The sequence below is a fragment of the Kogia breviceps genome, chromosome 6 (assembly GCF_026419965.1).
Source record: "Kogia breviceps isolate mKogBre1 chromosome 6, mKogBre1 haplotype 1, whole genome shotgun sequence".
In the NCBI taxonomy this organism is placed as follows: domain Eukaryota; kingdom Metazoa; phylum Chordata; class Mammalia; order Artiodactyla; family Physeteridae; genus Kogia; species Kogia breviceps.
In genome coordinates this window covers 59331981-59356706 of record NC_081315.1, presented here as the reverse complement: position 1 = coordinate 59356706, position 24726 = coordinate 59331981, and the positions used below count along the sequence as shown (strand labels likewise).

Sequence of the window (24726 nt, the reverse complement as noted above, 5' to 3'; positions counted from 1 at the left end):
CCTCCTACCTTCATTCAGTTCTGCTGATTTATCCCCTAAATACTTATTGAGGCTGTCCTTTCCTCTTGATCCCTACATGACCAATGCTCTGATCCAGGTACTCATCCTCTCATCTGGACTATTCTCACAGCCTCTGAACTGATCTCCTCATCTCCAATATTACACATTACCTTTGAAAAACCAGAAAGATCTTTCAAAAAGAAAAGCTGGCCATTCTACCCACATGCCTTCATTAGTATTCTATCACCTTAAAAATAAAATTCCAAGCTCCACAGTACAGCATACAAGGCTCTTCATAACCCTGAGCTTACCAATCCTCTAGCTTCATCTCTCATGTATTCATTCATTCAGTCAAAAGATACTTATTGAGTGCCTACCATGTATCAGGTGCAATTGTAGGTGCTGAGGATACACGGTGAATAAAAGAGATAGTAAACAAGAACTATCAGTAAAATATTGAGTATGTCAGACAGTAGTTAGTGCCAAGAAGAAAAATGAAGCATGGAAAATGAATAGGAAATGTGTGGTAAGGGGCGGAGAATTGCAATTTCAAAAGAATGGCATTTGAGAAAGACTTAAAGGAAGTAAAGGGTCAAAACAGATAGATTAGATAGATAGATAGATAATAGATAGAGAGATAGATAGATAATTTCAATGGGAACAGCAGGGTGCAAAGGCCCTAATGGCAGAAGTATGCCTGACACAAATCCAGGGAATAGCAAGCAGGCGTGGTGTCTGAAGCAGAGGAAGCAGGGAGAGTAGTCAATTAATCAGAGGGCACAGCAGTACTTTATAGGACATTGCGAGGAGTTACTCAAAGTGAGAAGAGAAGCCGTCAAAAGCTATTGGAGGGGTTTAAGAAGAGAAGCAACATCATGACTTAAATTTTAACAGGATCACCCTGGCTGCTATATCAAGATTACAGTGAAAAAGGCAAGGACAGAAAGAGTGAAACAAGTTAAGAGGCTACAGGGAGAATGCAGGTAAAAAAAAAAAAAAAAAAAAAAAAAAGATAATAGGCTGAACCAGAGTAAAAGCAGAGAAGCTGCATCTGCAGTGTATTGTTTCATGAAGGAAAAGCTGGGGGATTTGCTAATGTACTGGATGTGGGATGTGGGACAAAGTGGGGAGGATGATACTAAGTTTTCTGGCCTGAGCAACTGGGAGAAGGGAGTTTTCATTTACTGAGAAAAATCAGGAGAAGAACAAATTAGGAAGGGACAAAATCACACTTGGTATAGAACAAGGGTCAGAAACTTTTTCTATAAAGGGCCAGATGGTAAATATTTTAGCCTTTGGGGGCCACATATGGTCTACATCACAACTACACAATTCTGTCATTGTAGCACAAAAGCAGCTGTAGACAATACTTAAATAAATGAGTGTGCCTGTGTTTCAATAAAACTTTATTTATGGATACTGAAACTTGATTTCATACAATTTTCGCATCACGAAAATTCGCATCTCTGTTGTTTTTTTCCAACTACTGAAAAATGTAAAAACCATTCTTTGTTCACAAGTCATGCAAAAACAGGTAGAGGCCAGATTTAGTCTGCTGACCCGTGGTATAGAACACATTTACTTTTCAGCAATACCGCCTATGTCTTCTAACATTTAATTCAGTGCTTCTTCCATGATACCATAATTATTCACGTGAAGTGGAGGAGGGCACGTCTTCATGGTCCTTACAAAACCAGCTCAGATTTACTCAGCAAGCAAAACAGAGATCTTTTAGGAGTGGTTACTCCAGAAAATAGCCTCACAACATACAGCAAAATATTATCAAATTTACCAACATTTGACGTACATGCAGCTTCTCAGAAATATACCCATGCAGAAATTGAGAAATACCCTTAAAGGTATACAGAACCTTCACTCCAGTGTTAGAAACAAACAGAAACTTCTTAGCATTAGACGGTATAAAGACTCAAGATTAATTATTATGGGGTGGGGAGAGATAAAACTAGAAAAATAAACTGTGCTTGTGAAATTGACAGAAAGCTTTTTAAAGAAAATAACTGGTCCTCTCCAGGGAGTTTCAAATGTTCAAATTTGAAGCTTAAGCTTTTTTTTGTAAGTAGATTCACTTTAAAAAGAAAAGAGTCAGCACTTGGAAAAAAAAATTCTAACAGAGTAGATGTGCAGTCAAAAAAATTAAAAAGTTTAACAAAGGAAAAGGAGGAACTATCCCTCACATGTTTGGTTAAATACCAGGAGACTTCTTGAGTCAAAGCCTATCCTATGATCCTAGGTAGCCCAACGGCAGCATGATGATACAATCAGTTGCACAACAAATAATGTCTTTAGAAAATCATCTTTGAGAAGTCAATTCTGACTTTCAGTGCATTCAATGGCTTGTAAAATGTTGTGGTTAGTATCAGTAGCTGTGGCATCTGTCAGACCCAGGGAAGATCTCTGGGCAACAGTTTATTAACTGCATAATCCTATTAATTTGCCTAAAATCTCCAGGCTTCACTTTCCTCATCTGTAAAATGGGGATAAAGATACCTACCCCACATAATATTAAATGGGATAACACTATAAAACCTTTAAGTTTTAACCTTGAGTGCCTGGTCCAGAGTAAATGCCCAATAAACAGGAATTAAGATATTCTTAGATACAATATGTTAAAATTCTCTCCTATATTTCCTAAACCTTGCAATTAGAGATTGGGATAAATGTCAAAACCAGATGACCGAAAAAATGCAAACACCCTACCATTCCCTGACTTTACATTTAGAAAACAGTTAGGATACCATACCTTCTCAAAGGCACACTGAGGGTTTCTGCAAACAGCAGGTTTGCAGATAATGATATCACCATGGCAACGGCAGTTCTGGCATGAATCAGGCTTCCAAACGGTGGCATCCTGCAAAGAAGCATAAGCTCTGAGTTAAAAACTGATCAGTCAAGGTATGAGCACAAAAACGTGGTACCATCAACAGCCCTACAGCCTGAACAATTAAAAGGCAAAGGAAAGTCACGGACACACACGGTGCTTGCTGGGCATTGATTAAATCCGGAGAGGCAATAAAAGCAGTCTAATCCATTTCACCACAGTCAACCCATGTAGCCAAAGACAAGAGCATGCAGCAGGGATCTGTCAATACCCAGAGGAAAAACAATCGATTGGACTGAAACCTCAGGAGGACAAGCTGCTCCCAGACTTGAGGTTTCTCTTTGCTGTTAACTAGCAGACACCATCGGAGCATGTTCAAAGGAAAATGACACCTAGACTAGCACTAACCAGCATCCTAAGAGCAGCTTGTGCCACTAGATACTATCAGCACCTCACACTTCACTTCCCAGTTCTTTGCTGCTACATCCACCAATGCTCATCTATTCCATGGCTCACCTTTACCTCTGATGGGATAAAGTACAGACCCCATCATTTGGCACTCGCCTCTCTCCCTGGTCTCGGGAAATCTCACAGTTCTGAGACTTTCATCCACTCTAGTTGGTCAAGCCATTGGACAGCCCCAGCCTCCCTTATCTGGCCCCACAGCTTACCCTCTACCTGGATCCCCACTTCTCCTTGACTCCCCCAAAGAGAGCTTGCAAAGCAATACACTTCTTTCAAGCCTCAACCTCAAGAACAAATCATTTCCTAACCCTTAATCCTGCACACTGCACCCTCCACTCAGGTGCGGCTCCTCATGGCTTCTCTGTGACCCCACTGTGTCCTGCAGACACTGCCACACTTCACTGCATTCATCCACATTCCTGTTATCCTGGCTGGACCAGACTGTGAGCACCCAAAGCAGGCACCGTCCTGGGCCCAGCACACTGTAGGTCCTCTAAACCAAGAGCTCTCAGTTCCCAAGTCGCTTAGTGAAGGCTTTGTCCTCCTTTCTATACTTCCTCATCCTTTGGTCCTCAACCAATTGAAGTGCTGTGCTACTCAAATACTTTGGGGAGGAGTAAGGGAAGTTTCTAAACTCTTGATAGAGTCATCAGAATATTAGTACTCGGGGCTTCCCTGGTGGCGCAGTGGTTGAGAGTCCGCCTGCCGATGCAGGGCACACGGGTTCGTGCCCCGGTCCGGGAAGATCCCACATGCCGCGGAGCGGCTGGGCCCGTGAGCCATGGCCGCTGAGCCTGCGCGTCTGGAGCCTGTGCTCCGCAACGGGAGAGGCCACAACAGTGAGAGGCCCGCATACCGCCAAAAACAAACAAACAAACAAAAAGAAATATTAGCACTTGACCTGAACTGGGATGAGCTGGGAAAAAGATGGATGCTAGCAAAGGATGCTTTCACACAAAGGCAGACAACAAATGTGACGGTTAATTTCTGTGTCAACTTGGCTAGGCTACGGTACCCAGCTGTTTGGTCGAGATTTACATGGATTGTGCACAACATTCTCAAGGAAAAATGAAGTCACCCTTTTGTGTTGAGAAATGTTAAATATATAAGCTTTTAGAGAATGTGCTTCAAACCCAAAGTCATTTAAGAAATATAAAACATATCTGAGGTAGACTACATTCCCAGTGGCTAATTCATAAAAAATTTGAGTCAAAAATGTAAAATAGATAGCTAGTGGGAAGCAGCCGCATAGCACAGGGAGATCAGCTCGGTGCTCTGTGACCACCTAGAGGGGTGGGATAGGGAGGGTGGGAGGGAGGGAGATGCAAGAGGGAAGAGATATGGGAACATATGTATATGTATAACTGATTCACTTTGTGATACAGCAGAAACTAACACACCATTGTAAAGCAATTACACTCCAATAAAGATGTTAAAAAATAAAAAATAAAACCTGACTTGGAATACCTCTGAATTTCTTTCTCTTTATTGTTACAGCACATTCTTCTGAAATTGGCAATAGTGTGCCAACCACAGTCTACTCTTAAACCCAAAAAGCAATGACAAATAGGTGAGGGAAAAAAAAACTTTCAGTCTCAAGCACGATGTAATATATGTTCCCTGCTGATTCAAGAAAACGATATCAGCTTCAGGATACAGTTTAAATTAAAATGACAACTTCACAAAGTCCGCGACTACTGTTTATTGATCACTTATGCTGACAGGAAGTGCTGGTAGGAGAAGGCACCTGTGGTGCTGGAGGAGGGTGGCCTCGTTTGCCTTCCTGACCTCTGCCATCACCCTAGAGAGTGGGCCCAGCAGAGAGGGAGGCAACTGTGCATCAACGCTATGCAAAGCTCTTAGAGGAACGGCAACGCTATGAAGCTGGCACTGTTATTATCATGACTATTCCCACTGAACACATGAGGAAACAAGATGTGAGAGACACTGAGCAATTTGCTCGAGTTCACGAAGCTGTAGGAGACCTAAGAACTCAGGCTCTGGAGCCAGGCTGCTGGACTTGACTCCTGGTGCCACCATTCATTAATGGTGACACCAGTGAGTCTGTTATCAAGTTGTCTGTGTCCCAGGTTCCTCATCTGTAAAGTAGGGATGATAAAGTACTAAACTCAGAAGGTTATTGAAAGGATCAAATGAGATGATTTGCTTAAAGAGATCTGAACAGTGCTTGGAACTTACTAAAGGCCCATTAATTTATTTTTAATGTTATTTATTTTTAATCCAAATGCTTCCTACGGTGTCACAGGCATTTAGAAAATATCTTCTAAACATTTCCTTTTCTCAGAGTGAAAACATTCCCCTAAGTACCTTGACTTTCCCATCTTCCCACTCCAGCCTACGAAGGCACAATGGAGTGAAATTATTACTTAATTAGGACCCCATAGCACTGAAAAGACCCAGTATGTTGCATTAGAAGAAAGGAATGAATCCACAGGTTGCATTTTCAAGACTGCTTAGGTAATTGGAAAAGCCTCTGTAACCATGAACCCATCTTCCTTTTCACTCAGACCTCAGATGACCATGTGAGCTCCATGAACTAGCTTCAGCTCAATGTGGCTCTAAGATGCCTGTCATCGCTGCTCTCTCCAGATGTGGCATTCTTCCACCAGGCATCAAGTTCTTCCCTATACCTCAACTATTTCCTCAGTGAATCTAGCCTCCAGAATAGTCCATTATACATTTTAGCAGCTCTCAAACACTGGACTCAGCTTACTGAACTCTAAACAGGATGTTCTAAAAACATGAAATAATTTTTCACTTTCATTCATAACATTCATTATGTTAATTCAAAGTTAAATTTATCTGGGCCCAGGAAGCATTTAATTTGTTCACATATCTGTCTTCCCACTAGTCTATGACTCTCCAAGGAAGGAGAGCTCACTTTATTCCTTTTTGTACAGCCCCTTCACCTAGCATGCTTCCTGAGTGTTGGCTGAATTCATTAGTGAACAACCCTGAGTACTTGCTTATCCTCAAGAAAATATCTATCCCCATGACTTGAGATACCCCAGTTAGGACAAGAGGTCTTGAGAAAACAATGTTTAAGTGACATCACTACAAAATCCTCATAATGTGGAAGGTTATTAGGTCACTGGAATCAAACTACAAAGAAAAATGTTCTTCATCTAGGCATTGTCAAAAAACTTCCTTATATTAATGTCCTCATAGAGTCAATAATTTATGGTTAATTTTAAATAAAATGAGCCCTTTACCAAGGAAGGCCTAGATAGATGGTCATATATTTAACGAATCAATTTCTATGGTGCCATAAAATTGCTTTATGAAGGCAGGGATGCTAGAGTGCCTCAATCGCTAAAACTCTGGATAAAGCCATAAAGACCAAAGAAATAACACTGTGAAGTCAATTTTACAGATTTTCCATGTTACCACTGCAATTCCGTCACTTTATCATCCTCTCTTGCAATCTAACACACTCTGCAAAAGAAAGAGTCTTATAATAGTTTTTCACTAGAATATAGATTAAAGGATTAAATTATGACAAACCTAAAAAGCAATCTAAACGGCTTTTAATATTTTTAATAATAAGTGAATAAAGTGTTCTTGTCGATAATACAGTGCCTTCATCCCTAAATACCTTACAGTAATAGCAAGGTGCTTCATAAAAAAACAACAAAAACTATTTCACTTGGTTAAATATTTATTAAACATTTGTTTAATGCTAAAAATAAACAGTGAATATATCCCTCATGAGTATTCAAATTTCTGGGGGGATATTATTTATGGTATTCTACAATAGCAGTATATCAACTAACGACATAAATTTTCTTTCACCTGAATGCTATAATAACCCTATTTTAGGTATTGATTAATTCATCTCATTTTAAATCCCCTTAGCTTCTTAGGCCAAAAATGAGAAAGGAGGAATAAAGCAACCCCAAAGTTGTGCTTTTAAATGACAAAATAGTATATAATGCCTTTTTATAATTAAAATATATTTTTGTGTATGGAATAATACAAACCAGTAAGCGAAGGGTGGTCATTCCTGGGTGAGGATTCTTGATTTTTTTGTTTTTTTTTCCTTTTCCCTTATCCATATTTTCTATTTTTTCAATAACAAAATATGTAACATGTGATCTTGTAAAGTTACTTTCAAAATATAAGATAGAAAAACCAAAAATGTGGTGCCCTTTTTCCTGGCAACCATAGGTACATAGTATCTGGGCTTTGGAGTTGAACTGGCATGAGGGGAGGGGAGTTAAATAAAACCACCCACCAAATACCTAACAGTGAGCCATTCAGCTAAACTCCCTGAGTTATCCCCAAACCTCCTTTCAGTCAGTTAGATTTTAAAATATTAACTGTGTTCTCTACTTGTCCTTCAAAGCAATGAAAGGACCACAATATTCCACTGGGCCTTGTGTCTGCATTTCTGGAGGTTCATTTTCCTGACAAGTCTGGTTTTCAGGAAAAATAATCCATATAAAAGGGTTCTTTGACCCAGCTCCAGCTCGGACACAGAAATGATGGTTCTTGTTTGTCAAGGAACCATAGAGGAATGAATCAATAACTTTCATAAGGTTATTTCAGAGTTCAATTCTTTACCCAAGTGCCCTTCCTCAGACAGCTTAGATAAACAATACCTTTTTCATTTGGTCTCATTATAAAGCTCATGTGAAGTTCCTCATCCAGCCCCAAATAAAAAGGAGCAGAGGACACACTGTTAAGAAAAGATGAGTCCTTGTATTTACATCAAATTCTCCCTTCAGGAGGGACTAATACAAGCCAATGCTAAATAAAAGAGAAAATGGTGATCACTTCCTGTTTGAGACCTATTTCAAAGGCTTGCTCCATACAATACCCCCTTATGGAGTTTGTTTTGCACACCAAGGGCCTAAGTAGTTTCGCATGTTGGCCTCCTGGAGTGATTAGCTTGTACCTGATCTCCTCCTGCTGTTGTCTTAAAATGATAAACCTGAAGGCATCAGCCATAAGAAGATCAACTTAGATACAGAAGCAACAGCATGAATCACAGATGAAAAGATAGTTGCTATACATAACTGAAAATGTCTTTGTTCAGTTGGCTGACAAGAGACCCTGAACAGCGTGGCAAGTTAACATCATGTTCTTGTACATGTCTTCTTATAATAGTGCACTAACATAGATGGAGGCAGGGCAAGGAAAGGAAAGGGAACAAGCTACCACCAAGGGCCAATACTTCTCCAGATCTGCCACACATTTAGTGTCTCACGCCCCCCCCCCCAGCATCCTGAGGACAAGGCATCACTACCCTATCTTATCAATGAGGGAATAGGGTGCAAAAAGGCTGAGTGAACTGTCCAGAGCACATCCAGTAACGGGTGGATCTGGGATTCAAACCCATCCTTTTTCTTCTTTGCTACACTGTTATCGTATAGCATCAGTAAGAATGAATGCTTTAGTGTATACATGTCAATCCCAATCTCCCAATTCATCACACCACCACCACCACCCTCCACTTTCCCCCCTTGGTGTCCATACGTTTGTTCTCTACACACTAATATGTATAAAATGGATAATTAATAAGAACCTGCTGTATAAAAAAATAAATTTTAAAAAGAATGAATGCTTTATTATATATATGTGCCTTATTTTATATATGTAGTGTGTGTATAGATAGATAGATTGATAGACAGATAGATACTGTAGAGCAGTCTTACCATTTCAAGTCACTCTTACTTCCACTTTCTCACTTTAATAGGCCAACGAGGTGAGGCACCCTAGGGCAGTGCTGCTAAATTTACAGAGGAAAGGACTGTGAGGTTAAGTGACTTACCTGCCTAACAGGCTACCCAAGCCTCCAACAGCACACTCCCACCCCTCTTAATCTAACTTCCACACATCCTCCAAGTCTCAGTTGAAATATCACTTCCTCGGAGAGGCCTTCTCTGCCTCCGTGACTAAGTCAATATTTCCCTGCTCATGTTTCAAAGCTCCCCCTACTTCCAAAAAGCCAGTCTATTCCTCCAAGTTCTATTTGGCACAGAAAAGACAAAGGAGAAAGAGAGCACCTTCTGGGTTCCAGATACTTTGGCACATTCGCATCTTTCATATTTCTTCCTAAAATATTTTGAGATACATATTATCATATCCCCATTTTACAGATAAGGAAACCAAGGTTCTGACAGGTTAGGTGATATTCCCAAAGCTTGTAAGTGATTGTACCTATATTTGAACCTATGGCCATTTGATTTTGAAACTTACATTTTTTCCCACCACACCCACCTCTGTACCCACAGCATTGGTCTATGCACACAAAGTTATACAGCACACTAGCTCAAGTAGCAATGCCAAATGCCAATATGGTAGAGTGGAAAACTTGGGTTCAAATACCAATTCAATTACTTCCTAGCTTTGGGAACTTAGACAAATCTTAGCTTTTCTCAGTCTCCATTTCCTAATATATAAACTAAGGGTAAGATAGGACCCAATAAGGTGACAGTGAAGGTGAAATAAACTACTTACTTAGCACAGTGACTGGTGCATAGAAAGCACTTAATAAATGTTAGCTATGACTTTGGTCACTTGCCACAATCTTAACCAGTTGACCACGGTATTTTCAGTGACAGAGGGAACAGTTGTAGCATTTAGAGCTTTAGTAAATCCCTCCAGCTTCCAAGATAAGGGGACGTTAACTTTCCCATTGCTTAAATGTTTACAAAATATTCCACTATAGAGTGCTGTGGAAACTATACTCCTGGAGTAGTATACACACACACACAAAGGAAAACTGCAAAATATAGAATAAGATTAAATACCCAGTGAATGTGCTCACATTCCAAATTCTGAAGCAATGGAAACACAGGCTTAGCTCTTCTATTTTTACACCCAGCTTTCCATTTGTTCTAACACAATCCTGTTAACAGTGAAAGCCCAAACTAAGAGGACTCCAGTGAGAAAATAACCCTCATAAATTCTGGGAGGTGTTAACCACAAAAAAAGTTCTAAAATGAATAAAAAGTCTGCCTTATATTTCCACTTTAAGTAGTCCAGATACTAGGGAGACTCTAGTACAGCTTAAGCTTGAAATTGTTTTTTTTTTCTCTAACAATTCAGCTCTCAAAGACTTCATTTCCTATTCCTAAGGCAAATGAAGAAAAAAAAAATTAAACATTCAAAATGTTTGGACATGAAATTAAATTATAGCTATACCATTATCTCTCATATTAAAATTATTTATTTTCTTGTCTTCCTCTCCCAATAGATCATTATCATTTGTTCTATAATTAGTTATTTACGTCTATCTACCTCCCCAAGAGTAAGGACAATTTCTTTACATAGAGGTAGCTTTGTATTCCCATAGTAACTGAAACATGGCAGGCACCTATAATGATTTTGACTGAGTTAATGAATGGATGGATGGGTGGATGGATAGATATTCCCCAATTTAAATAATTGCTGGCAATTTTGTGATGTAATTGCTGAAAGTCAAACACACAGACAACAACACTTCACTCTCCATGCTGCCCTTGCAGCTGCAGTAGCCATTTTCAACATGCGCTGTTTGAGATCCAGCCTTCTAGACCTGTGTCTCAGTCAAGACCTTTGCTCTAAAAGGGCCCATCTATTTCTGCCTGAATGCTAGGCTTGTCTGCCTGATGCTCTTGTGTTCCAGCATGTCAAAGTGGTATCATAGCATTTTGAAGCTATGCAGCAAAACCTTCATCCCTAACTTTTTCCTCTAACCAGCCTCTTGGCAGCTGATCTCGTTAAACAGACCACCCAGTAAATGGTTGGGAGTTGTCCTGATGCTCACATTCAACTATATAAAGCCACATCCTACTATGTCTGTTGTCAGGCCCAGCAGAGGCCCTGAGTCAAAGGCAGCATCACTGGTGACCAGTCCTCACTACTTAATGTAAAGCAGGCTCCTAAACAGGGACTATGCCACTCCAAGAGGCATTTAAAAATTTGCTCTGAAGAATGAAGGTTAGGATGCTACTGGCATTTAATAGACAAGGATCATAAATTCCAGATGTCATGTCATGAGCAAGACACCCCTGCACCAAGAAAAACTGTCCCACTTCCACATGACTTTCAAATGTCCCACAAAACATTCATGTCAATGAAAAATCTGTTTATAGTTATCTGATTATATATCTTAACTGTTCCTATCTGTTTTACACATAAACATAAAGAATTTATTGAGTGGTAATAACATACACTGAATTGTCCAGGAACTTAACTACCATGTAACTCAAAGAAAGATGGTACTTTATTTTGTTTAGAACTTTATGAAGATAACAGAAGACAATAAAAACATGTATTGGAGACTTTTTACAAACTATGAATATTTCATCAGATACAATATCTACAAACATAATTAATCTGAAATTTAATTATGGACAGCTAACTTCTCCCCCCCCCCAAAAAAGTGGTGAAAGTTAGAAGACAAATATTTAAAGTGAGAAACAAAAACAGAAACAACCATCAACTTAGAATTCTATACCTAGCAAACATATCCTTCAACAATGAAAGTAAAATAAAGATGTTTTAAATTAATAAAACCTGTGAGAATTTGTCACCTACAAATTCAAACTAAAAAAAGAATACTAAAGGAAGTTCTTTAGGCAAAGAAAAAATGATTCTAGATAGAAACACAGTAATGTAGGAAGGAATTTTGAGTAATCAAAAGGTCAAATATGTGAGTAATCTGAATAAATAACTGTACAAAACAAAAATGCTAACATCTTGTGGGATTTAAAACATATGCAAGTTAAAAATGCCTAATAACAATAATACATAAGATAGTAGAGGGATAGAGACTGTCGTACAGAGTGAAGTCAGAAAGAGAAAAACAAATACCATATGCTAACACATATATATGGAAAAGAAAATGGTCAGAAGAACCTAGGGGCAACACGGGAATAAAGATGCAGACCTACTAGAGAATGGACTTGAGGATATGGGGAGGGGGAAGGGTAAGCTGGGACAAAGTGAGAGAGTGGCATGGACATATATACACTACCAAATGTAAAATAGATAACTAGTGGGAAGCAGCCGCAGAGCACAGGGAGATCAGCAGGGTGCTTTGTGACCACCTAGAGGAGTGGGACAGGGAGGGTGGGAGGGAGGGAGACGCAAGAGGGAAGAGATATGGGGACATATATATATGTATAACTGATTCACTTTGTTATAAAGCAGAAACTGACACATCATTGTAAAGCAATTATACTCTAATAAAGATGTTTAAAAAAAAAGATAGTAGAGGGATAAATAAAGCTGAAGTGTTTCAAGGTTCTAGTATTAGTTGGGAAGCTATAAATAAAAGGATTACTACATATTGTAATCTCTAGGATAACCATTAAAGGATTAGTAAAAGCATGTATAAATAACAAGCTAATGGAAAATTAAATATAAAAATGATTAGATTGATCCAAAAGACAAAAAGAAAAAACAAAGAAAAATAGAACAGAGGTGACAAATACAAAACAAACAGTAAGATGGCATATATATATAATCACTTAAAATATCAGTGATTACATTGAACAAAAATGTTAAAAGATAAAGATTGTCAGACTGCATAAAAACAGAGCAGTGGATACAATAGCATTGAGAGCCTTTATCATAAAATATCAACTGAATTTCTCAAAGTAAAACCCCAATATGTATATATGTATATTTGTATGTATTTATACCTCTGCCTCAGTCAAAATAGGATTTCAGAGACCAACTCCTTTAAGAATTCAATTCACCAAGAATTTATTGAGGATTTATCATTGTGCAATACAATATGGAAGATATCAAAAAATACAGCCCAAACCAGAGACAGAAGAATACAACTCAGTCCCTTATATTTGCCTTTGAACTTGAAATACAGTTAAAGAAGCAAGACTTTTGAAACAATTAGAGAACAAAGCAAAAGACAAGAACTGGAGAAACAACCTAGTATAGAATAAGAGCACTGGACTGAGAGTCAGAACCTGCTTTTATCAAGCTGGGCACACGAGACAAGTCACTTGCGTGGGTCTCAGATCCTCTTCCATAAAATTCAGAGAGTAGACTACATCATCCATAATCTAGAGATGGATTTTGGAGTCAAACAAATCTGGGTTGGAATCTAGCTCCCTGACTTAATAATTACAGAACCTTAAGCAAGATAATTATCCTGACTCAACCTCAGTTTCCTTTTATGTAAAAAGAATTAAGATGATAAAACCTACCCGGAAGGATAAATTAGGTAAGACATTTGCATTTATTGGCATAGTGCCCCGAACTTACAGGGTAGAGCAGAGGCTTCCAATTCTCCAACCTCAGACCTTTCCTCTATCCAGACAAATCTCTCCATGACCTTTGTTACTCGGAAGGATCATCACTACACCCCTGTGCAGAATTTATAAAGTAGTCCATCAGCTGCTGGATTTTTTTCTCATGTGTGCATTTCATGACCATGTTCATCAATATACCAACCACTCTTCATAACGTTTCAAAATACGATACCATAGGAGAATTGCTTTTTTAAAAAAATCAAACATACAACTTCCCAAAACCCTTTTAAAATGTCAAGTATACAAGTTATATGTCCATACAATACTGATAGATACTATTTACTAAACAACTATTAACACATATATATAACATATGTGTATGTATATATACATATATGTGTATATTATAGGTGCATGTGTGTATATGTACACCTATAAAATACAAGTTACATATATATTACATATATGTGTGTATATATATGTATTTATATGTAACATTTAATCCCCGTCCCAAAAAAAATCCTATAAATTAGTTATTATTGCTCCTGTTCTACAAATTAAAAATTGTTTTAAAAACCCAGAAACTTAAGGAAATTATTTGGTCAGTTATTGTACAACTGGTGAAACCAGGATTTGAAGCCCCGACTGCTTGGTGTCAAGAACCATGCTCTTTCAACTGAAAAATGATAGTTCTGATGAGAACAGCTCTCAACAGGTTTAAGCATAACCGATCAAGGGACCTAACTGACCTTGGCTGCTGTTGCCACCTCCCACCCCATCACATTGCAGCTGGCAAGGATTTCGGGGAGGGAGGGAATCAGGGACCAACAAAGGCAGCCCTCCCTCGGCAATCTCACTCTCAACATCTTACTGAAGACCGTAAGCTTCTAAGGGAACAAAACCAGTTTCCCCTCTGGAAGTGTTTGAGGAAGCTTTCTATAAAGCCACATGGCATAATAAAAGAATAATGATATAGCTATAAAACTGTACTAGATAACATTGCTCAAATCAACTTTCTGAATCTTGGCAAATGAGAAGAGTTTAATAATTACTTAGCTGCTGCTACTTCCATTTCCCAGGCTCATAGTGGAAATGTTCTAAATTTCTAAGTCGGAGACAGTAAACAGGTGTTATCACTTATGCCAGCTCTGGAAAGAGTGATTTGAAATGCTGTGTTGAGGAGGATCCTGAAGCTCTGTCCAGGTAGGTTAAATGAGAAAGATTACTATTGGCTGCCACATGCCCAGCGTTAAGTTATAGGAAGGAGTAGAAGTTACCTGTGCCATATGTTCCCAGATGCTAAAGCCAACATACTCTACCCTAAAATATTGTTCACCACTGTTACTTGATCCATGAATTAAAGTGGGAAAGAAAAGCAAAGGAAAAAAAAAAAGAAAACTGGCTGGGTGAAAACCACTGAGATGATCAACTTTAATGATGAACTAATCAACTACAGTATACTTTTCTTATTTTTCCATTAAGCTATTCAACTTTTTCCCAACATGTAAACCTTTCCTTATTCATAACTAGTTTACAAAATAGGCTTCTGTTCGCAAGAACACCCTGGCACAGGCCACAGCTGGCATATGAGGTTAACATCTTCACCTCTGGGAACATGGATCCTACTCCCATTCCAAACCAAGAGGAAATTAACTGCCAGTTCTGATGGGAATGACATATTGACTAAGTACTTAGACCAAGCAATCCACTCCCGCAGTCAGCAAAATACACAGTGGTTGTATTCTCTAACAACACAAGAATGCTTGATTAGATTTGCCTCAAGCCTCACTGTTTGCCAGGAAGCCACTGAAAAGAAGCAGGTATCAGGTGTCTCCAAGGAAGACCCTCCCAGGGTTCGCTGTTAAACCCAGAGGCAGAACCCAGAGCAATTACACTCCTGGTACAATTACCAGCATCACCCACTCCCTGCCAAGTGAGGAGACTTGGCAGCTGAATAATATAGCTTTCATTTTACATTTCCACTCCAATTAGCTGACAGTACTAGTCAATTGGCTGAAGAAAACAAAATGCAAGGGAAGTTGAAAGGCCTCTGTGTGATTTACAGAGCTGTGCCTTCAGGAACAATGATGAGACGAAAGGGACTGGAAAGAGAATTAGGGGACCCACCGCAACAAAAGGGCAGGCTGCGGGCAACCCACAGGTGGGATGTACGGTTTAAATGGTGCACCAGAGAGATTTAAGCTTAACACCCGTCCCAACTACTGTTTGTTTGACTAATGGCAAGAGATTTAAATTGCCGCCCCTGTAAGGTCTGGCTGGGGCTTATTAACATCATACAGCACAGACATGCAACTTCTAGCCTCCCTTGTCCTGCCACACAGTCAACACTTACAGAGAAGTTACTGAACTGAGTGCAAAGTCCTGCTAGTGCTTCGGAGCTGTTAAAGCAATAGACAATGAGTTTCCGGGGGGCACCCAGTCTTGTCAGTAATGCAATGAAATGCACACAGGAAACAAGGAGACCATACAGTGGACAGTGGGGGAGGAGGCATGGTTGCAGTAACGCTGAATAACTAAGCCATTAGAATCTGCAGACCAGCGCCAGGATCCTAGGTGAATCCCACAGAGGGGTTCTAATAGATTCCACTGGAGTCCTCATAGGTTCTGGCTGGGTAACTCCAAGAACTCTTCCAGAGCTGAGCAGAATCAACCAGTGCCTTAGGCCCAGTAACAGTCCAGATTGAACCTGGGCAAGGTTCCATGGTGCTGCCCTGCTCTCCTAGATTCTTCCAGAGCTTACGGGAGGCCAGTGACAGCCCTGTAGACAGCCTGGGAAATTCTCTGGTTGCACTGTGGATGAGCCTGAGATTTCCAGCACCCCTGGGGGAATGATTCCATTAAAGACAGAGCATACATTATAATCTGTTTCCTGGGTTTCATCCAAAATATACAATTTCAGCCTTTATCCATTTTTGGCCCTGGGATTGACATTTAATATAGAGTGGAGGGGTTCTGTGATCTTGTTCCAAAGCTGAATGTCAAATGTAGGAAAGAGGAAGTGTCCATTCTGCAGATCAGGGGCTGCCACCTTCTTCTTGGCGGCTCAGGACCTCATGACTCTGTAGAACTTCATGTCCATGAACCATGTTGCTCAATGCACACCGGGTGGTTTGACCTGGACCCCATTCTAAATGTGGAAAGATGGTCAGCCATGCATTTCAAAGAATGAATTGGGAAGAATGGAATCTCTGTAGAAACAGCATTTGGGGAAATGAGAGTACTTTCCAAAGCACAGCCAAATATTTAGTGAGAGCTAACAGACAACTCTTACAAATGCAATAAATAACATTCTATTGAGCTACTCTGAATAAGAAAGACAGAACATTGGCAAATTTTTTTAAGTTTCTAATACATATGCAAAAATACTCTCAGGTAATTTTACATAAACTATCAGTTAATCAGCCCAGAAGTTGCATACTATCATGTTAACTCTGGGTACATACAGGGATTTGTTACAGAGAAGGGGGAAAATATCTTAAAATGCTACCAGAGACCACCAAAGGAATTTGGTATTTTTAATCTTTATAATAAATGCTATAGTCCCACTTTTTTAGTTAGAAAAAAGATAGTTGGTCACATATAACTTTTTTACAATAAACGTGTTATTTTCTTTTAAAAGAAAAAAAAATGCTACTAGAGAAACTGAGTCCCCCTAAAACCAAGTTCACCTGCTGAGTTTGTGATTAACCTCTCTATCCAAACTTTATTCTCTTTCTTGTCCTGCCTGTGTTGTCCTCAGAATTGAGAAGTATCAAAGAAAAGTGGGGACTGAAACTGAACAGGACGCTCCCGGGTACAAAAGGCCCTCCATACCCTCTCTTTCTTGATTGTAGAAAACAGACTTCGGTCTCCTAATCCTTCCCTGAGTTCCAAAGAGCAAACTTAACAGTTACAAATTAGAAAAGTGAGGGAATGCAGAAACAGAGGAAAAGCAGTCAAGAAACAATAATTCAGTGATAAAACAGGGTCCTAGTTTCTCCTCAAGGGATATGCATAACAATCTGACACACATATTTGAGTTGTTTTGCAAGAGCTAAGACCCCCATCCAGGTGGAGGATGGTGACTGCATGCTGAAATGAACACACTGACCCCAGACTAGCTGGAACCAGAAGGCTGATGATTAAGATTCCCAGAACATCACCCTGTTAGCTCACCACCAACCAATCAGAAGAAAGTCATGCCCCCAGCAACCCTCACCCTAAATGTTGCCTTTAAAAACTCTTCCCTGAAAGCCACTGGTGAGTTCAGGTCTTTTGAGCATGAGTTGCCTGTTCTTGCTTGGCGCCCTGCAAATAAACACGTGTATTTTCCTTTACCACAACCAGTGCCAGTAGATTGGCTTTGCTGCAAGATGGGCGAGCCGATCCAAGTTTGGTTCAGTAACACTAGTGTTCTTGAAATTTCTGAATAGTTGGCACACTGACAAGTTGAGGTGAGCTCCTACATAAAATGGATGGAAAAGAGGGAGCAGGCAAAATCCATGGATGCACTAATCTCATACCTTCAGGTTAGATGATTTACTATCGGAACTGGCTCTGATTAGACTCCACCAAACATGAGAAATGTGCTTAAAAAGGTTCTCCATTTGGCTCCTGAAAAAATACCTTTTCCACAACACAGCAATATCACCACTACACTTAAGAACAGGATCATAGCTATATACATAATAAATAGCATATTTTTTGAGAACTTACCTTAACTTAGACTTTTGTGGGCCATTTGGTATCTCTCCTAACTCCTCAATTCAACTTTGTCAATGGAGCAGAGAAATAGCATAGACAATATGTAAGTGAATCAGCAGGCTGTGTTGCAGTAAAACTTTACTTATGAGGACTGACAATATCATTTTGGTGAAATACTTTTCTTCTGATTTTTTGACCATTTAAAAATGCAACACCCAGACATAGACTGGATTTGTCCTGCAAGCTATAGCTGGCCAACACTTGATCTACTGCATAAAATTTGAGAGAGAGAGAGAGAAGGAAAGACTGGATCAACAAAATAGGCTGTTTGTACGATTCCAGACGTATAATTGAGGAAAGATGTTCAGGGTTCTATAGTAAAATAGCACCTTCTGGTCAATTTGGAGTTGATAACATGAGAAGAATCTTCAAAGATTCATCTACTCCAACTCACATCATTCCTGTCCCACGACTCTTGAGCCTGCTGATAAAATTCTAGCCACTGTTCCTGTCCTTGAGCTGTACTAGAAGATATGGGACAAGCAAGATTGTCTTCCCTGCCATCAGGGAGAATGATGGGCCATCATTACCTGATTCCAGACTGAAAAGGAAAGTATCAGTGCTTGGATACCTGCCTATCACAAAGCAAAGCTATTCATTTTCTGCAGAGAAAACAAAAGGAACTAACTGCTGTCAATGGAAAGAGCCCATCATGAAATTTATTATCTATGGAGTGGCAGCAAAAATAAGTCCAACAAAATGTTAAGTTACAAATGTGTAGCAGTAAGCCAATTACTTATCCTGACATCTCAAGTAAACCCTGGAGGAAGCTCAACCTCTACAAAGTTTCTTATTGTTCCTCAAGGATGAAACAGATATTTCATACAAAAATATTTTAAATTCAACACATTATTTAGATGCTTAATTAATTTGACCTGGCAGGTGGCTCCTTTAAAAGCTTTTTTAAAGTACATTTTTATTTAGTACTTTCCATTATTCATCCTGGAAACTTGTTTGTTGTTAGGTCTAAAAGAAAAAGCAATTAGGAAATATATTATTTGTTGTTCTACTTCCACTATTTATAAGCAGATAACACATTTTTTGCTTGTTTAAAAAAGTTTCAGTGTTCTGATTTTCTAAAACAATGGCTCTTTGGTATGAAGTAATACATACTCATGAAATTTCAAAAAGAATTCATTTGCTAATAGACAAAAATGGTCTTAAATGAGGTAGAACTTCGTTCTTAAACAAATAATTCACTCTGATAGTAGATGTATAAATAGGGCCACAATTCACAGATATGTTAATTGTTCTTCCCTAATAAGAACATTAAATAGCATTTGGTTTATAGCATGAAAAAAATCGAAATCATCTTCAAGATGAGGAAGAGAAAAATCAGCAAAAGAATGCAATTACCAGACAAGTACCTCCCGAATTATATCTGGAGCTGAAATCCCATATCTGGGAAAAATGAATCCTGAAATTGACAATGTTTCCTCCCCTGGGATAGAAAGGAATGTGTCTTTTGTCATTCACAAGTTCAATTTTGTGAACTGGAAGGATAAAGAATTCATTTTAATGACTATTTCCTAAGAAATTTCACATTTTATATTTGGAAAATCACACAGAGAGAAGGCAGAGTTCAGAATATGTTGAGGCAATTAACCTACATGTGTCACCTTCTCTTCAATCCCAAGAGCCAGCTGGCTCCCCAGCCCTTCCCACAGGAAGAGGGTAGCAAGTGGGTTGCTCTGGGCTTGACAGGGTTCGGGACCATCATTTGTTTCAAGATCTCTAGGAAGACTGGTTTGATTGATTTTGAGGCTAACTTTCTATAATTTCAACAGCAGGGTTAAAATAATGGTGGGTCCAAAATTTCTATGGAGTAATTCTCTTCGATCTGTCCTTGGACAAGATCCGAGAGTTAAGTCAGAACCCAGGTTTCAACCAGGTATCATAGGGCAAACAACGTGCACTTGGCTGCCAGTCCCTGCATTATCTCCCTGATATCCGTCCTGAAACTGCCCAGCCCTGGTTTGGTGCTGCTCTATTCAGGTAATGAACTGTGCTACATTATGGAAAATGATAGTCTACACTTCTCCAATCAGAACAGGTTCAACAAACCCTAGCACGTGGAAGCATATTTCCAGATATACTCAAAACTTACCACCCTCTATGAACAGAAAGTAAGTTTTAGGGCAGTGTAGTGTGCTGTATTTTAAATATAGATCTTTCTAGGACTGTTCCCTTCTCCTTGTGTGTATTCTCCAAAATAAAGTTTCCTAAGAGTCAAATGGAAGTGATCTTGATGGACAAAATTATCATATTTCATTCTGTGAAGTATTAACGTAAAAACTTACAACAGGGCTTCCCTGGTGGCACAGTGGTTGAGAGCCTGCCTGCCGATGCAGGGGACGCGGGTTCGTGCCCCGGTCAGGGAAGATCCCACATGCTGCAGAGCGGCTGGGCCCATGAGCCATGGCCTCTGAGCCTGTGCGTCCGGCGCCTGTGCTCCGCAAAGGGAGAGGCCACAGCAGTGAGAGGCCCGCGTACCGGAAAAAAAAAAAAAAAAAAAAGACTTACAGTAATTTTTGTTTTGATATATGTGTTTAAGAGAGAGAAGGAAAGAGATCTTTTAGGTTTGTGAGAGGATAGGAGCTTGCAATAGCTACTGTCCAGTGAACTAATGCTGAGAATCTTACCCAGTACCAGGTAAAATTACTCATAAAAACAGCAGTGACAACAGCAGCGATAGATTAGGTAGACCTTGAGGAATTGCTTTCACAGGCAACAAAATAAACATAGGGACAAGCAGACTAAACTTGAGAGATGAGGAAGGCAATCTCTTATCTCCAAACTGAATCTTCAGTCTGTCCACATCCCCTGGCTCCACCACCACCTCTGGTCCAGGCCACACACATCTCTCGCTGGGCTGTGGCTCTAGCAGCCCAAGGCATCTTACTCTTCTTCCAGACAAACTGCTCAGCAAATTAAAAAATGCAGATTAGCTCATACCATTCTCAAGTTTAAATATGTCAATGGATTCTCACTGCTTTAAACAAACATCCAAATTCCTTACCATGGCTTCCAGGCCACTAAAGTTGCTCGGCCTCACCCCTCTCTGCTCCCCTTCTCCAGCCTAGTCCTTTCAGCCTTCCATGGCCTCCTTAAAAATGCTCTCCTGTGGCCTGTGTTTCCTTTCCCTGCACACTCTCCTAAGGTTTCACCTCCTCGCCTGTGTCCTCCCTGACTGCCCTCTCCAATGCAGGCCCGTATTATTCTCTACCACTGCTTCCTGTTTCTCTTCATGGCACAAAAAACAACTGGAAATCACCCTGTTTCCATCTGTTTCACTCCCTAGAAGGTAAAACCCTGATGCCTGCTTTGTTTACTGATAAACCCCCAGTACTGAGAACTGTCGATATTTATGGAGTGAGAGAATAAATGATGTTCCAATCCTCCTTCCCTCCCTCTCTCTCTCCTATCACAGTGAAGCTCGCCAAGAAATATACCACCCACCAAAGAATATATTCTTAGTTGGCTCATTCATTAAATCATTCCCTCATATACACATTCATTGATGGATTCTCTCTCTCTCTCTCTCTCTCTTTCACATAGAGTCCCTACTATGTGAAAATCATGGGGAAGAAAGGCAGGAAAAGAGGTATTGGTTGCATTATGACTAAAAATAGATAAGAATAGCTATATTAATCCATATTGACTTAATTTAAAATGGAACATGGGCCAGATGTTTGAAAGGGAAGTATTCTGTGATGTATCTAGACAGGCCTGGGGTCCCCAACATTGTATATGGAAAATAACCTTGTGTTTTCTCTTCAATTTGTTTACTATATTCATTCATTCATTCACTCATTCTTTTAACAAATATCTACACTATGTCCCAAGCACTGTGCCAAGTGGTGGGCATACGAGGTCAAGGAGAGAAACTGCCCAGGATTTGTAAGAAATGGTGATGTGGATCATAGGTCCTGCCATAACTGCAGGGAAGGAGAATACTCAACCAATGGGGGACACCAAAGATAAGTTCCAGAATAGGAAAAGAACTTTTCACTTTAAAAGAACATTTTACACACACCCACATTTATAGCAGCACTATTCACAATAGCCCCAATGTAGAAGCAACCTAAGTGTCCACCAACAGACGAATGGATAAACAAAATGTGGTTGTATACATACAATGGAGTATTATTCAGCCTTAAAAAAGGAAGGCAATTCTGGCACATACAACAACAAGTATGAACCTGAAGACGCTGTGTCAAGTGAAATAAGTCAGTCACAAAAGATAAATAGTATGTGATTCCACTTATATGAGATACATAGAGTCGTCAGATTTCATAGAGGTAGAATGGTGGCTGCCAGAACTGGGAGGATAACGAATGGGGAATTATTATTTAATTGGTACAGAGTTTCAGACGAAAAGAGTTTTGTGGATTGGTTGCACAAGGTGAATATACTCAATACTACTCAGCTGTATACTTAAAAATAGTTAAGATAGTAAATTTAATATGATGTGTATTTTACCACAAGTAAAAAAAAAAAAAAATTTATAGACCAGGGTGAAGTTAAACAGCATGACTGAGGGGACTTCCCTGGTGGTGCAATGGGTAAGACTCTCCCCTCCCGATGCAGGGTGCTCGGGTTCGATCCCTGGTCAGGGGACTAGATCCCACATGCCACAGCTAAGAGTTAGCATGTCACCACTAAGACCTGGTGCAGCCTAAATAAATAAAAAGATTTAATAAAATAAATAAACAGCATGGCTGAGATAGCCATCAGGTGTGCTCCAACTTCAGTTCTTTCTCCACCTACCTTGATGCCCAATATCCAGAAAGGCAGGTTTACAAACTGGTTAGTGATCGAGTGCTTTAGAGAAAGGGGCAAAAAAGGACACCTCTGGCATGGTCGTTAATCTCAGCGAACACAGACTTTGTTCCTAGATCGTAACAGCTGAGAGGACAGCAAAATAGGTTGTCTCTTTGTCCCCTAATTCTGTGACGAGGGTCCCTCAGCTAGTTCATTCAAGGCTGTCAAGACGTGACTGGCTAGGAATGTGGTGTGAGGGCAAACAAATTAAAGTAAGTGGCAAGCAAAAGCCAGGTAAGGGCTCCCCGAGCCACTTGCACACAGCACATGCTGCTTCTCATGGTTATGAATGAGTGCGGTAATTTGTCTTAGCACAAGCAACTTACTGGCTTGAGGAAAATTTCTGCTGTAAAATCAGAAACATTTTTCACAGGCAGCCCTCAAGGAAGTCTGAGAGGTATCCATGAAGGGTACTGCTTTTATCAAGATGTCTGTGGGATATTCAGACACAATGAATGATTTGCTTTCAAATTCTCCAGAAAAAAATAAAAAATGAGGAAGGCAGATGAAACAAGATTGGCAAAATATTCATAATTCTTGAAGCTAGATGAAGGTAACATGAGGTTTGTTATATTATTCTCGCTACTTTTGTGTTTACTTCAAAATTTCAGTAATAAAAATTTATTTTTTAAATGTTCATGTGGCAGAACAAATTATGACAGGCTTGTGGATCACTTCAAGACAGACACAGAATTTAGATTATTCCTCACCCATCAAGATGCTGTAAAATTAAGCTGTAAAATTTATTACTAATAGAATGTTAGGTGCCTTTGCCCACACGAGTCATAGAACACAGTGCATAAGCTGGGAAAGGGAGCAAGAAATAAGAAAAGAGCCTTTGTCTTTTTAGCTTCCACTTTCTGCAAGTACATTAACCCATTCTACTGGGGGAGCCATGACAGTGAAGTCAGCTGCCCCCACCAAAGTAGATAGCCAGCTACTTGCCTGAAGATGCAGAGACTTTTTGTCTAGTGTTCCAGCTCCATTCTAAATCCAGTGACAACCACAAATAATGAACCCAACACCTATGAAGGCCATCTGTGCAGATTTGATTCCCAAGAATTACAGGCATGAGTGTTTCTAACTTGAAAAAGCACCCCACTTTGTGGATGATTCACTTTTGACCTTGGGAGGTCACAGAAGTGAGGACTAATGAAAACTGGACAAAAGTGGTAAAAGGAAATTTTCCCCTGGCCAAGAACAATGCTCAATAAGTGCTTCTTGAGTTAATAAATTAAATAAAATGTTATTTAAAGCCATTTGGGGCAACTGTGTACTGACTTCTTCCTCTCTATGGTTCTCTTATTTGGTAAAGAAAACAGTTAAGAATTTACCCTTTAAAAGTTCATGTTCTTCCAGCAATTATACATACATCTTTTATATGCTTTGATAATATGTATCCTGATTATAAAAGCTCTATGTGCTTACTCCAGAAAACTTGGGAAATAAGACACGAAAAAAAAGAGATTCAAAATAACCTCTTTCATCATTTTGTTTTCCCTCATGGTGCCTTACCTCTGTAAGACAAAAAAAATAATGTCTCAAGGGGAGATGCTGGTCAAAGGATACAAACTTCCAGATAAGTTCTCGGGATCTAATGTACAGCAT

General features: G+C 39.5%; 1 protein-coding gene across 2 annotated transcripts in view; it reads right to left on the bottom strand.

The window, feature by feature from the left end:
* The window catches only part of FRAS1 (Fraser extracellular matrix complex subunit 1), a 450824-nt gene that overhangs the window by 275844 nt on the left and 150254 nt on the right, over nt 1-24726 (bottom strand). For both annotated transcript variants that reach the window (XM_059065863.2, XM_067035878.1), the window contains exon 3: nt 2762-2869. In XM_059065863.2, coding sequence (XP_058921846.1) covers nt 2762-2869 — 108 coding nt within the window. The remainder of the gene's footprint in view (nt 1-2761; nt 2870-24726) is intronic.